Here is a 15,968-nt window from a genome sequence, read left to right as displayed (position 1 = left end):
TAATGAAGTAAAAAAAAATAAAGCGCCATCTGTTTTCATTTATTAGAATTAAAATGTTGATTGCATTGATATATTTTTTGGATGGAATATAGGCCAACATGGTACACTCGAACTCCTTAGAAATGCAGTAGGAGTTCTATAAGATAAAATAGATTGATTATTATTATAGCAAGTGATAATATTATTAAACATAATATTCTAACGTATTAAAAACTATAAACAAAAACATAACAACTAATAAGTATGATTAGTTCTATGTTACAATGAAGTAAAAAATAAAACGCCATCTGTTGAATCGTATTAGAACTAAAATGTTCATTGCATCGATATATTTCTGTATTTTTTATAATATTATACGTAAAATATATTTAAGATTTTTGAAATATTATTTTAATACACATCCAAGACCCAGGAACATTGAAAGCTTTTTGTTCCGCCTGCGGGACTCGAACCCAGGACCCCCGGGATGAGCGCTGGCCACGCGCAATGCGAATTCATTTTCATCGATATTTTCATGGAAATAAGATATTTTCCCACACCAAAATGTAGCCTATGTCCTTTCTCAGACTCTAGAATAACTGTGTACAAAATTTCATTGCAATCGGTTCAGTAGTTTTGGCGTGAAAGCGAGACAGACAGACAGACAGACAGAGATACTTTCGCATTTATAATATTAGTATAGATATTCCTGGATTTTTTATAATATACGTAAAATATATTTAAGATTTTTGAAATATTATTTTATTACACATCCAAGACCCAGGAACATTAAAAACTTTTTGTTCCGCCTGCGGGACTCGAACCCAGGACCCCCGGGATGAGCGCTGGCCACGCGCAATGCGAATTAATTTTCATCGATATTTTAATGGAAATAAGATATTTTCCCACATCAAAATGTAGCCTATGTCCTTTCTCAGACTCTAGAATAACTGTACAAAATTTTATTGCAATCGGTTCAGTAGTTCTGGCGTGAAAGCGAGACAGACAGACAGACAGAGATACTTTCGCATTTATAATATTAGTATAGATTAATACAGTGTGTAACAAAAATAAGTGATAATACTTCAGGGTGTGTACTTGTTCCTTGTAGAAAGTTCACTGTGAAAGTAGCAGCGCTGAAATACCGATTTTTTTTTCACTTCTGTATGGGGAAACTCGTGACGCTCGGGCCCTTGCCCATACAAAAGTGAAAAATATTTTTCGTCTTTCAGAGCTGCTACTTTCACAGTGATTTCTCTACAAGGAACACGTACACACCCTAAAGTATTATCACTTATTTTTGTTACACACTGTATCTGGCATCTCACCGGGCTTGTAGGTATCTAAAACGATAGTTCATTACGACCTCTGTGGCTCTGTGGGTGGGCTGTCTGTAGCTCAAGCCGGGGGACATGGGTTCGAATCCCGCCGACGGAACAAAAAAGTTTTCAAAGTTCCTGGGTCATGGATGTCAGGATGTGTATCACATAATAAAAATCTTCAATACAATATGTATGGTATAAAAAGTATTAAACATATTTCCGTTGTCTGGTACCCGTAACACAAGTCCTTCAGGTACTTACCGCGGGGCCAGACTGACGTGGTGTGAAGCGTCCATTGATATTATTATTATTAGTATTATTATTATGACACTATTTCTACTTAAAAAAATATTTGATTTTGCTTTGTTTTCACTGGAAAACTGATATTATGAACGGATTGTCTTTTTAATACTGGTTTTGGATAACAAAAAAGCTACAAACTGACATTTTAGATCAATCGTTGAGCCTATGTGGTCGCTGGGCCTATCTTATTTATTTTAATTATGGACGTAACTAATATTTTGCTTTTTAAATTTTACTAAGCTATTGCATAGCTTTTATCACAGGCTTTGAGCGCGGTGACTGAGTTAAGAAATTCTCAGTAATGTACGTGTACAATTTTCAAATGGACTCCGATTTGCAACGGATATATAATAATCATAATAATTAACCTTCACTTACGTGCGTTATGAGGTTTATGAGGTTTTTTCAACCCCACAAATATTTTCTTCATTTTCTCAGCTATCTGTTATCAGATCCCGGGGCGAACGTAAATTTAGATTAAGTCACTCTTTAGACTTATAATCATACGAGCTTTTGCCCGCGGCTTCGCTCGGCAAGAAGTATGATTATATACAAACTTTTATCCCCTATTTGAAACCCTTGGGGTTGGAATTTATCAAAATCCTTTCTTAGCCTGCCTGCGTCATAACATCTACCTGCATGCCAAATTTCAGCCCGATCCGTCCAGTGGTTTGGGCTGTGCGTTGATAGATCACTATGTCAATCAGTCAGTCAGTCACCTTTGAGTTTTATATACATATATAGATATCTGAGGGCACGGCAGTGCCCCCTCCAAGTCGAACAAAAAAGCGGCACGGCCGTACTATCCTTTTCTCGAACCAATTCGGGCTCTTTTTGACCCCCTATAACTTCATTGTGGATAAGCCAACAAGCCTTAATTTTCAGTTGCTAAACAAGCATTGTATAAACACGGTATATTTAAAATTTTATTCGATTTGCACCAGTAATTTAAGAACTGTAACTTGTTAAAGTTTCTTAATTTTGTCACTGACTGACTGACTGACCGATCACCAAAAGTCTAAGGCACTTCTAGCAGACATAGAACCTTCAAGTTTAGAATATAATTAGTGTTTAGTGTCTAAATCAAGGAAAAATTCAAATATTTCAAAATTTCTGTCCAGTTTTCTAGATATACTAACTTCGTAAATAACTTTGTAATCCTATATAAATGTATAGGATTACAAAGTTACATTTGCGGTTTGTCAATCATTGTACCCGTACCATCAATATCTCCGGTTTATCGTCGGTAGAGAGATAATATCTAGCTAGTGTTTAGGGTCTTAATTAAGGTAAAACCTAATAAAGATTGCATAATTACAGTCCAGTTTTCTTCTTCTTTCTCTAACTTCGTGAATAACTTTGTAATCCCATACCTATACAATATACATGTATAAGATTACAAAGTTACATTAATTGAAATTTATGAATCATTGTACCGGTACTATCGATATTTCCGGACGTATATTCGAAGGAGTAATAGTTGTAGATAGGTATATCTATATATTATAAGAAGCACTAGCTTATGCCCGCGGGTTTGCTCGCGTGGAAAAAAAATAGCGTAAAAAAACGAATATTCTTGTAAACCTCCTTTGGAAACCTGACGTTTTTCCAAGACCAACTAATTCTTCGTCAAAAATCAAGTCGATTGGTTGCTTCGCTAGGCCGTGAAGGATGGACATTCAAACAACTGTGCGGTGCCCAATGATCATAGTCGACAGTGTTGCCAGACGGCCAACTCGGTTTCTCCCCAAGTGTTCTCCGAAATCCCCCCAAAATTCGGGATTTCAAGAAAAATCCCCCCACAAATTATAAAAGAAAAATTTTGTACATTATGAATGGGAATTTCACAAATGGATACGATGAATGTACAATATTTCTGCAATAGCGTCCAATCTTAATAGAATCAGCATCTTCGCGAGCTCCTTGATCATTTTTATGGTTCCGTAAGTCGTAACTAAAGGGTAAAAACGGGCCCATAGTACTTAGATTTCGCCGTCTGTTCCCAGATTTTTTCCTCCAACAATCCCCCCAAAAAATTGTTCCCCCCAATTTTCCCCCATCACCTAAAAAAACCCCCAAATTTGGGGGGATTCCCCCCAATCTGGCATCACTGATAGTCGAGCGGGAATTCTCCCTCTACCTGCTCGATGATGGCACCAAGGTTGACAGAGCTACCAACATTCAGGAAAGAAAAGGAGGTAAAATCTGCGGAAACGGAAGTGCCTATCTCAATTAATAAGCTTCAAATAACGGTCAAGTGTTTAATACGTAAGTTATTATCATAACAATATTAAAAATCTTTTACGTTTTAAATAAATAAATCGACTTGGACATCGCATGAAAACACAATGTATCTTACAATTTAAAAACATAATTATTATATTATTAGATTGTTTAGTCTATTGCGCTCCATGCGATCCAATCCAAGTTGATCTATTTATTTAAAACGTAAAAGATTTATAATATTGATATTATAATAACTTACGTTATAACTTGAGACAGAAGGTCCTCTAGGTAGGGACTGAATAAATTAACCGACTTGGTATTGCATGGATCTCATAAACTTTTACGGTATAAAAATTGAGTTGCGAGACTTGGTTTTTTTACAGGATGTTTTTGATGGGACAAATGTTAACCGATAAAGTATATAAATTGGCTTTAGTATATTATTATATAGAGATAAGCCTCTTAACGCACCACTGAAAATATACACTCTGAGGTTTTTATGCCCCATAACGCACATTTCGTTAGGTATACCATATTTACTTTCACAGCGAACGTGTTAATAATCCGGGAGTTGACAGTATGTTTAAAATTTTAAAATAATAATTATTAAATTTTATAGATTTATTGATAAAAACTCTAAAACAATATAAATAACGAAAAAATAATTATTGATTTATTTTATTTTACATTTAAAAAAATGGATTTATTAACTGTAAATCACGTGATTGGAAACGCTAATCTGAAGCAGTGACGTCATCGTTCAGTGTCAAACAAAATAGACAGTTGTTAGGTTAAACAATTACTTACTTTTGCTCTGTTACGCTTGTTTTGTTTCATGAACGATGACGTCACACATCACGTGACCATAATGCCGCGTTTTTGTGACATATTTTGAATTCAGTATTTAAAATAATTTTTTACTCATTCTAGGGCATAATAATGAATAAAATATTATTTTACAGGTAAACAACTGAAGCGCTTAAAACTATTTTTAAAAAGTTGTCAACTCCCGGATGCAATATGCATGGCCATTGGCCCGCACAGATTACTAGTACCTATATATTGTTGGCCCGTCACCCGTCATGGGCCGTGTACAGTGCATGTTATAGGCTATAATACTTTATCTATGGGCTGTAGCGCCTATAGCCTATTTACACAATATTTACATAAAAAGATGATGAAGAAGTTCTTTGGTGACATAACAACTAACCTCAAAAAATTCTTCTGCTGAATTCTGGATTTCTTAAAGGGAACTGTGATTTAGGTTTGTGAAATAATTAGGTTAAAAAAGAGCAATTGAGTTCATGCATATTTTACATTAACAAATTTGCAAAATGTCATCGTTATTACGATCAACAAAGTTCGTTCGATACTTTACTGGTGCGGCAAGAACCCTTATTTTGAGTTCTTCCAAGACTGCTGAAGCCAATTTACTATTAAATTCAAAAGCTGTTACAGCAGCTAATAAGTAAGTCTGATTCAATTTTATACTGTGAATTCATGTATTGAGTGTTTCAATCCAATTTTGTTTTTGTTGGTTATATGAATTTACATTTATCTCTTCAGTATATTGTTATATTGTTATGTATTATGTCTAATCTTATTTTGTGTCTTTTTAAGTGTACTCTTGCGAGATTATGCAACCAATAAGAAGGAATCTCTTGAGCCTTTACTACAAAAAATAGACTCGGAAGTTAAAAGATTTGGACGGATTACAAAACGGGACATTGATGAAGTATTTGACGAAATCAGATCTAAAAATGATATTACAAGTTCCCAATCACTCCTCGTTATCAGATGCTGTGGTAATTATAATTCAGTATCATATTATAATTCAACTGTGTTATATATTATTAAAAAAATGTTGATAAAATAGGTCTGGATAAATAAAAATAGAAACTACTTACCTACTTATAGGCAAAGGTTAACAAATTGAATGGTATGTTATAGGTGAGCTTGTACCTGAAGAATTGCCTGAACAAAGAACTTTACTGGTGCAAAAGATATGGAATGTTCTTAATGAAAGGGGTGTTCCTATGGATGTATCTCATTACAATGCACTGTTGAGAGTTTATCTTGAAAATGAGCATGCCTTTTCTCCTGCACAGTTTTTAGAAGAGATGGAAAAGAAGGGTCTACAGCCTAACCGGTATGTATTTCTGCTAATTAATTTTATATACTCTAGATATTATATTTGTTGTAAGACTTATTTGTTGGTTTCTACTTATACAGGGTGTAAAAACACAAAGTGATGATACTTAAGGGTAACTTGTACATAAGCTTACTGTAAAATAGCAGCACTGAAAGAGTCACTTTTGATTTGCTAAATGTTTATTAATATTACTTGCATTTCCTGTCATAAAATATATGAAAAACAATAAAGGAAACCAGATGTTTCATGATTTCATCTACTTGTCTCTTATTCAGCACTGGTGTAATTAGATGTTAATGTGTACCTATTGCAAATTTTTGTCACAGAGTCACATACCAAAGATTAATGTGGCGCTACTGTCAAGAAGGAGATGTAGAGGGAGCCACAAAAGTCCTTGAGAAGATGAGAGAACTGAATATGCCTGTCTCCGAACCAGTGCTGAATGCTTTGGTTATGGGCCATGCTTTCCATGGTGATACGGATGGAGCTAAGGCGGTGTTGGAGACAATGGCAGGAGCTGGTTTGTCACCTTCAAACAGAACCTATGGACTGTTAGCGTGTGGCTATGCCAAGAAGGGGGACATTGATGGGGTTGAAAATGTATTGGCAATGGCAAAAGAAAAAGACATCCTGCTGACAGACAGAGTGAGTACTAAACAACCCAAAGGGAAAAAACAGGACCCTATTACTGAGACTTCAATCTCTGTCCCTCTGTCTATCTGTCTCGAGACTGTAACTTAAGAACCGCTATAGCTAAACTTCTGTCACAGATTATGTATTTCTGGTGCCGCTATATCAACAAATACTTAAAACAAAAGTTAATATTAAAATTTAGGAGGGGCTCCCATACAACAAACATTATATTTTTGGTCCTTTTGGCTCGTAAATCAGCATTGCCAAATGTCCCGATTTTGGCGGGACGTCCCAATTTTTTCAACAAAATTCCCACTTTTCGGTAAAAGCCCAAATGTATGTGCAGCGTGCTGAGAAAGAAAATTATGTTATTAACAGTAATGAATGGGTTTTCTATGTGCATGAGAAATAGGTACTTACTTCAGGAAAATTATAGCAAATTATATAATTAAAAGACCTTATTATAATCAATTGTTTTATTATTATAATAATTATTATATGTAATTTTTTCAATTCACAGGATCTATTGGACATTATTGAGCATCTGGCTTTAGGAGGCCATGAAGAAAAAATGGAAAGAATATTCCCACATTTACACAAAACCCTTGGCTACAATCAAGAAGTGTGTATTCTTGTCTACAAGCTTCTCAACAATGGTCTTGAATCAGCTGCTAGAAAAGTTGTTCAAACAATGGCAAAAGTTGGCAACACTGAAGATACAATGTTTAAAGGAGCCTTTTATGTCAAGCATCTAGTAAAATTGAATATACCGGTAGACAAAATTATACAGTCTTGCAGGGAACTACAGAGTGAAGGCATAATTCCGTCAGCGATTTACATAGCTACTGAAGCTTCTTTACAACTAGGAAAATCAGAGTTGGCTCTAAAGCTTTTCAAGGAATTCCAGAAAGATGGATATGAAATAAGACAGCACTATTATTGGCCTCTCTTAGCCCAGAAGGGTAAAGAAAGAGATGAAGAAGGACTTTTGGAAATTGTTAGGACCATGTGCTATGAAAACTTGATACCAACGGGAGAAGCTATCAGAGATTATATATTACCGCCTCTACTTAAAAAAGACACACCCCAGAATGTTCTTCTTAAACTTCAAATCACAAATGTACCTATCATACATGCTGCAAGAAATGTAGTGGTGGAATCACTGGAAAGGGGTGAAATACAAGAAGCTGCAAATATAGCCCTACAATATCGACCGAGGGGGCAGTTTTCTCTAGTTGCACGGTCACTGATAGGAGCCTTAAGTAAAACGAAGGACATAAAATCGTTTGCTCAAATTTTACATGTAACCAGTTCGAACTACCAACCAGCACAAGAAGATGTAGGAGACGACTCACAATCAGACGATACTGATAATAGCAGTGAGGTCGGCCGTATTGTGAAGATTGGTGTTAAAGCTGTTGCTAAAGATAATTTAACAGAAGAACTCCTACGTGAAGTACTCTCTAAGGGGCTCAGAATTAACACAGCATCAGCTGAAGATATACAACTATATTTAGGAAATGAACTAACAACCAAAATATCAGAATTGCTTACGCAGTTAACATCACAGGATTTGGAAATCGCTCCTCTCGAAAATAGTAACGCCAGGAGACAAGCCCCTCGCACCTCAGCTGAATTGGAGACCCTAATCGAAAAACTAAAAGGAAAAGAAAATGCTTACTTAAATAATCTGTACAAGCAGTTGCTCTCACTTTATATTCAGGAGAAGAATGTTGACAAAGTAACAAATTATCTGCAACAGTTAAAAGAAGCAAACTTTGAATTATCAAATGCTACTTTGGCACAACTGTTTGAATTTTACTGTGAGAATGGAGAAGTTGAAAAGGCCAAGGACATCCAAGCTCAGCTGGCAGCTAAGAGTCCAGACTTTAACTTAAATGGCTACAAAAAAATACTAATGGCATATGCACTGGTACGAGCCAACAAGTATGATGAAGCTATGAAGTACCTCACGGAAAACAAAAGCCAAGACCCCGCGACCAATAATTACATGGCAAATTCAAAAGCATGGCAAATGCTCAATGTTTTAGCTGAACAAAAGGAGGATAAATTGGTAGGTTTAACCCTTAACCACCTAGCACATATAATTGTCACACAACCACCTGCCATACGTCTGTGGGACCCCGGCAATAAAACATACGATAAATATATATATGTCGTAGGATGATTTGATAAATCCGTGTTTTTGCGAAATCCCTAGAATTTTCGCGAAAATTCTAGGGATTTCGCGAAAACACGGATTTATCAAATCATCCTACGACATATATAAAACATACGAAAAATAATAAAACTCATTATAGTTACTAATTCTAAAAAATTGCAGGCTCCAAACTTAGATCTTTTTATGGCCGTGAAGACAGATCTTGTCTGAGCATTCAAGGCAAATGGGAGCATAGCATTCAAAACACATGTGTTGTGTTTTATGTTTTTTAATACTTAAGAAAGTGGAACAGTTTTTACGAATTGCCAATCACTCTTCATCAGTGCTGCAGCATGGGATATCTGCTGGAGGGTCAAGTTAATAAGAAGGATTCTTCATATCACGTTACAGTTTCACATTGCTTTCACAATGTGCCCTAAGCGATCTCGTAAACTGTTTAGCCAGTTTCTCCATAAACATGTAACTTCTTTCTTTTTCTCTCAACAACATTTTGTCTATGTAGCTGCACAGATAAGTTCACTAGAATGCAATTTCAGGCAGGGCAGATGACCAACTAAAGTGATTTTTGGCTAAATAATCATTCTTCCTAGGTCTAGATCGAATTTCCGCTAATTGGTACATCATCCTCAAATGAAAACTCTTGGTCACTTTCCGAAGAAATATAGCTTTGTGATGTATAGCTTCTTTGCACTGCAGTTGGCTCTTCGCATTCCTAATCAGACGCTCCACTATGAACTATCTTCCAATACAATATTATGATTATTTTTGACCGGCTCCACATCGCTGCATTCGTCGTTCGGTATGTTTTCATCATCTGTCAGGCCTTGGTCCAACCAACGCTCAATAAGAACTTAATTAAGAGCCATTATTTCCAAAACAATAAAAAAATTACAATTGAAAAAACTTACGTAACCTCCTGACAGGGATCTCTCAGACCCCCGCAAGTCTTTATAAGATAAATGCATGCATGCCTAGCCTCGTCGAGCCGTTGGGCGATAGCTAGGGGCGCAGGAAAAAGGTACAAAAGCCAACGAGTCGATACAACACTCCGGCGCTAAAATATTAACAAAAATAATATCAGTGGGGTCTGTGAGACGTATGACAGGTGGTTAAGGGTTAAATATATATTTTTAATAATCAAAATAGTTTCTTTAATAACTCATGGCACATCCAATATGTATGGGGAAATCAATTTGTTCCATTGCTTCCAAATTCGTTTTCATACATTTGCGGAACGGAAACTGTGTCCTTCCCTGGGTACTCCAACACAGATAGAGACTTTCACATTTTTAATATCAGTAAGTAGTGTTTGTAATAGTATTTCATTTTTTTATTCGCAGATAAAGGAGATGACAAGTTTACTTATCGAAAATTCATATGTAGAACCTAATAATGTTATTCTTGGGCCGTCAATTAAAGTTCATATTGTAAAAGACGACCTCGATGCAGCACTCAAAGAGTTCGAGTACTGTTGTAATCACTATAGAAGTACACCTTGGAAAGGAGAACTCATGAAGGCTTTGATAATGAAGGAAGATGCGACTAAATTGCAGTGGCTGGCTGACCTCAGCACTCAGGTATGTATCTAGTTGATATAAGCGGTGCCGTAGGAAGGATTGGTAAAATTTTAAATTGGACGGAAATTATACATAACTAAGTAATAATTCTTTAGGGTGGGTACATGTTCTTTATAGAGAGTTCACTGTGAAATTTTTTTTCACTTTTGTATGGGCAAGTGGCTCAGCGTCACCTTAATTAGATGTGTACTTTAAAAATTAATAAATATATTTAAATAAAATAAAGAATTAAGGGGGGCTCCCATACAAAAAACACAATTTTTATTTTTTCTCTATAGCGGCACGGAACCCTATGTACGCGAGTCAGACTCGCACTTGGCCAATTATTTTAATGTTATTGGTATATAGCGCCGTAAGACTGTTGAGTTTACCGAGCTTCGTATGAAACCAAAGTGGAGGTTTCATGTTTGGGCTCATATTAACGGCCTCATTGAAAAGGACATTGATAGATGGAAATCATGAGAATATGATTCTGTTGATAGGAATTATTCTGCACTATAACCAACACAAGTTTAAAAAGTATGAAATAAAATTAAATTAAGAAATTTAAAAAACCCCCGCCAAACAACTTTAAGAAGTAATGAAATAATATTTACTGCCTTTAAGTTCAAATAATTCCTAACTTGTGTAAAGTAATATTTTAGTCCATAATTGTTTTCACGGTGTGTCGGGGAACCGCCAAGTATACTACAACCTACAACCACCAAGTCGCTGATTATTTATCTCCATTCCGTTCACTGTGAAATGTTATATGTGAAATCTCAAATCAAACATCTACATTAGCGGTCCCCCGACACACCTTGACAACAAATTATGGACTAAAATATTACTTTACACAAGTTAGGAATTATTTGAACCTAAAGGCAGTAAATATTATTTCATTACTTCTTAAAGTTGTTTGGCGGGGGTTTTTTTAAATTTCTTAATTTTATTTTATTTCATACTTTTTAAGCTTGTGTTGGTTATAGTGCAGAATAATTCCTATCAACAGAATCATATTCTCATGATTTCCATCTATCAATGTCCTTTTCAATGAGGCCGTTAATATGAGCCCAAACATGAAACCTCCACTTTGGTTTCATACGAAGCTCGGTTCCTATAGAATCCAGGTGATGTTGCATGCAAATATTTACTGTTTATCTACTTCTTACTGATTGTCGCAATTAAAATGAGCCCAAACACGAAACCTCTGCTCTAAGTTGGCGAGGAGTTGGATATCCTATTGATTACCAGGTGATGCTGCAGCACCAGGTCAATTTTCCATTATTATGTGTATATGTATATTGTATATTCACAAATGTCACGAACTTGAATGAAATATAAAACCCATCAAACGACTACAAGTTGCTAACGGCCTTTCATGAACCAGATAAACCCTTATTGTCCAGCACTGAGTAGGCTGATGATGATGAATTATAGCTAAGAACACTCTCGATCATGCCAGCTTCAAAATAAAAAAATCTACATCAAAATCGGTCCACCCGTTTGGATGCTACGATGCCACGGACAGATAAACACACAGACAAACAGACAGACAGACACGTCAAACTTATAACACCCCTCTTTTTTGTCGGGGGTTAATAAAATATTACAATTATACTTACAGATCCATGGTGAAGTCAATATACTACATGACTTAGTTTTGGCGTTTGTGGAATGTGGGCGATTAAGGCAGGCTCGACGAATTCTTGAAACTCCCGGTCTACATACGAGAAACCGACGTCTTGAAGATGCTTGCCAGAGATATGTTAACGTAAGATACACTTCATGTATTATTCTCATCTCTGCCTCAAAACTCTAATTCGATTCATAGGCAAACCTGCGTAATTTGGTCGGATTCTGTCAAACTTTGTCTATGAATAGACCTCTTTGATCGTACTAATAAATACATAATATTATGCATAATGATTACATCAACGTAAAGACCATTTTTTTTTAGTAATAGATTATATTTAATAATATCGGAACTAATTTAAATTATAAATCGTTTTACAGGAGGGTAAATCGGAGTACCTAGAAGGCCTTTTGGAAGCGACCAAAGAACTGTCGCACATCGATCGCTCGAAGATTTTCTATCATCTCCTAGTGACATATTGTAAAGCTGACGAAACAGAGAAGGCCCTGGGACTGTGGACAGTTTTACAGGAGGACGGGGAAGTCCCCAGCGACCAGTTCCTGGTATACCTGGGCAATCATCTAAAAGCAAAAAGGAGGGACGTGCCCTTCGTGATTCCTCAACAAACTCAACAGGAAAAACCAAGACAAGAGCCGGCGGTAAACAAAGAAACTGAGCAACAGAAGCAAACTTCTAGAGTTAACATAACAGAAAAGCTTCAAAACCTCCTAGATGAAGGGAAAATTGACGACGCATTTGATTGTACACTTGTAGGCATGAAAGAAGGCAACATACCTAGAGCGACTGTCATAAAGTATTTACTCAAGAAGCTAGCAGAAAATGGCAATATGGAAAAAATCCAAGAAATTGGTAACCACCTGTCGGAACCGATGCTCAAAAAAGTAGCACATGAGGACAAATTGACTCTTGCCAAATTCAACAGTGGATCTGGTACTCAACACGTTGACCGATTATTTGCATCCGCCGAATCGCCAGATGCAAACAAAAACATAGATGAAATTGTCAGACAATTCCCAAAAAGTGTTGCGTTATCCAAAGTTGTACAAAGTCCAGACATGTTGAGCAAATGTAGGTTTCACGCTTAGTTAATAGTATCATTATTTGTTTGGGTTTAATATATAATAAAAATAATGACGTAAATTATCATGCTTTCAGGTGAAAAAATTGCAGACATCGCTGCTTCGAAAGGTTTTAAATTGCCGGCGAATTTGCTGTGGATGGAGTTACTTCTGAGTGGCAAAGACACCGAGGCAAATAATATTTGGAACAAACATTTAGTAGATTCAGACTCCGTTATTTTCAGACGACTCCTTCAAGTGGCTCACGAGAGAAAACAACCGCAAATTATTGAAAAGATGATAGAAAATCTAAACTCGAGCCCAAAAATATCAAACGCATCCAAAGGGAACGCTTTCTCCAGATTAATTAATTATTACGTCGGTGAAAATGAGCTACAGAAAGCAAAGGAATGCTTAGATCGTGCATACGGTATGGGCCTAACATTGGATGACATAAACAAAACTAGTATTGATAGATTGAACAAAGCACTTGGCATTGTATAAGATTAACAATATTTATAAACATAGATTTTTATAAGTATGTAGATACCTGATAATTATGATATTATTATCGATGCGTTAGTTCTTCTTTAAATATTGAATGACATTTTTAATAATAACCGTTTTGAAAGTAAGAAATAATTTTATGAAAATCACTGTGGGATTGCCATCACCTTTTTTAGAACGATATTATTAAAACTAATTTTGGATTATTACTATTGAATTGTTTCTGTAATAAGTAACACTGCAGTATATATTGCATTTACGTTATGTCGGTAACTATAAAAAGAAAAAGTACTTATTGTGTCGTACTTTCCACCATTAAAAATAAATTATTGTAGCAATTTTGATCTTTTATTTGTAATTCTTCCAAACAGTTCTTAGCTATTCTCATGGGCCATTTACATTCAGTCCTGTCAGGCAGGGAAGTGGCCAGCGCAAGAATGTAAATAGTCCATGAAGCTAATATAGCTTCATGAAATATAGTCACTCGCGCTGCCACTGCTCATACTGCTGCCACTGCCCACTGCCCGAGTCCCGACGCGGCATGTATGGCTGAGTGTTCTGTGTTATAAACACTCGCACGTGTCGTTACTGCCGCAGAAGTATATACAGGTTGGTCAGGAAAGTGACGTCCAAAAAAAATTTTAGATAGCTTAATAGCTTAAGTATATCAAAGAGAATTTAATTGATAAAATAAAGAAATAAAAGTCATGACAGGCGGGAAAATTTATAACTGAAATAAAAAGTATGAGAACTTTATTAGTTCAAGATAAAAATGTGCAAGGTGACAATATTTAAAATGTAATAAGCGTTAAGATTATTTAAAATGTAATAAGCGTAAGAAAAAAATACACCTTTTATACGTGATTGCGTTTAGAAAAATTTCCCGCCTGTCATGACTTTCTCTCAGTACTAAAATGTTGAGAAATAGCTTCCGAAAGTTATCCTAAAAATCACTACAATTAATGGATACGACGCGTCGCCCGCGCGTGATGTGACCCCGCGCGCGCGCCTCTTCCCGCGTTACCCCCGCTAATTCCCCCGCGCCGCGAGTGACCGTTCTGCAACGATTTTAAATGGGATAAAATATGTCAATAAAAAAATATAGCACCCAATTTTTTTTGGTAAAATGGACTCTCCTAACCATAAGCATACAGTATATATTAAGTCTATGCTCCTAATCATAAACCTATAATGCTAATATATTAAGTCTATGCTCCTAATGATACGCCCTGGCAAAAATTTGGCAGCAAGGTTTAATTGCACCAGTACCTATACTTTTTTTTGTAAATATTTTTTTTGTATTTTCAAGCCAATGATATTGTACTTAAACTTTGAGTTTTTCATCATTGTTTCAAGCTCATTAATTATTATTATACTTTCATGCATAAAAAAATCTGCTTCCTAATATAAAGGCAAGTAAGTACCTAACAAAAAAAACGTCGAATGTGATAAATTTTCATTCCAGCAGGTAAGTCTTGATTTTTCAACTTTAAAATTAATAAAAATCTAAAAAGGCGGTCCTATAAATTCTTGAAAACTTCGTGGTATTCTAAACTTCCACAAAAATAATAAAAAACCGGCCAAGTGCGAGTTGGACTCGCCCATGAAGGGTTGCGCAGCAGCAATAAGGTTTATTTTTATGAAATTAAAAGAGTTTTGATTTATTTTTATGTTTCAGTTTATTTAATGAAAGTTTAATTAAGGTTTACCATTTATGACGTATAAAAAAAACTATACGATGGATTTCGTCCAAACCAATTTTCGTTGGTAGTTTCCGGCCGGCAACACCGAGTGTGAACCAATCAGTGAGGCCCATTCAATTTCAGCTGTACGTATGGGGACCCCTTAATTTTTTAATACTTTTCCATTTTTTAACCCCCGACAAAAAAGAGGTGTCTGCCTGCCTGCCTGCCTGCCTGCCTGCCTGCCTGCCTGCCTGCCTGCCTGCCTGCCTGCCTGCCTGCCTGCCTGCCTGCCTGCCTGCCTGCCTGCCTGCCTGCCTGCCTGCCTGCCTGCCTGCCTGCCTGCCTGCCTGCCTGCCTGCCTGCCTGCCTGCCTGCCTGCCTGCCTGCCTGCCTGCCTGCCTGCCTGCCTGCCTGCCTGCCTGCCTGCCTGCCTGCCTGCCTGCCTGCCTGCCTGCCTGCCTGCCTGCCTGCCTGCCTGCCTGCCTGCCTGCCTGCCTGCCTGCCTGCCTGCCTGCCTGCCTGCCTGCCTGCCTGCCTGCCTGCCTGCCTGCCTGCCTGCCTGCCTGCCTGCCTGCCTGCCTGCCTGCCTGCCTGCCTGCCTGCCTGCCTGCCTGCCTGCCTGCCTGCCTGCCTGCCTGCCTGCCTGCCTGCCTGCCTGCCTGCCTGCCTGCCTGCCTGCCTGCCTGCCTGCCTGCCTGCCTGCCTGCC

At 37.0% G+C, this 15,968-nt stretch overlaps 1 protein-coding gene across 1 annotated transcript; it reads left to right on the top strand.

Moving 5' to 3' along the window:
• The first annotated feature begins 5,027 nt into the window (after window positions 1–5,027).
• Window positions 5,028–13,895, top strand: LOC121738802 (leucine-rich PPR motif-containing protein, mitochondrial). The gene is made up of 9 exons (XM_042131055.1): window positions 5,028–5,298; window positions 5,451–5,635; window positions 5,781–5,979; window positions 6,309–6,627; window positions 7,136–8,689; window positions 10,138–10,374; window positions 11,981–12,127; window positions 12,370–13,078; window positions 13,166–13,895. Exons 1-9 carry the CDS (start codon window positions 5,165–5,167, stop codon window positions 13,570–13,572), a joined length of 3,891 nt encoding a protein of 1,296 aa, XP_041986989.1. The 5' UTR covers window positions 5,028–5,164; the 3' UTR covers window positions 13,573–13,895.
• Window positions 13,896–15,968: the final 2,073 nt, after the last annotated feature.

Source organism: Aricia agestis, chromosome 2, assembly GCF_905147365.1.
Source record: "Aricia agestis chromosome 2, ilAriAges1.1, whole genome shotgun sequence".
Taxonomy (NCBI): domain Eukaryota; kingdom Metazoa; phylum Arthropoda; class Insecta; order Lepidoptera; family Lycaenidae; genus Aricia; species Aricia agestis.
Note: the sequence above shows the minus strand (reverse complement) of the source record. Positions and strands in the feature narration are given on the sequence as shown.

Coding starts and splice junctions, on each gene's coding strand:
- LOC121738802 (XM_042131055.1), top strand. CDS start 5,165: ATGTCATCGTTATTACGATCAACAAAGTTCGTTCGATACTTTACTGGT. Junction 5,299..5,450: donor GCTGTTACAGCAGCTAATAA/GTAAGTCTGATT, acceptor TGTCTTTTTAAG/TGTACTCTTGCGAGATTATG. Junction 5,636..5,780: donor CCTCGTTATCAGATGCTGTG/GTAATTATAATT, acceptor GGTATGTTATAG/GTGAGCTTGTACCTGAAGAA.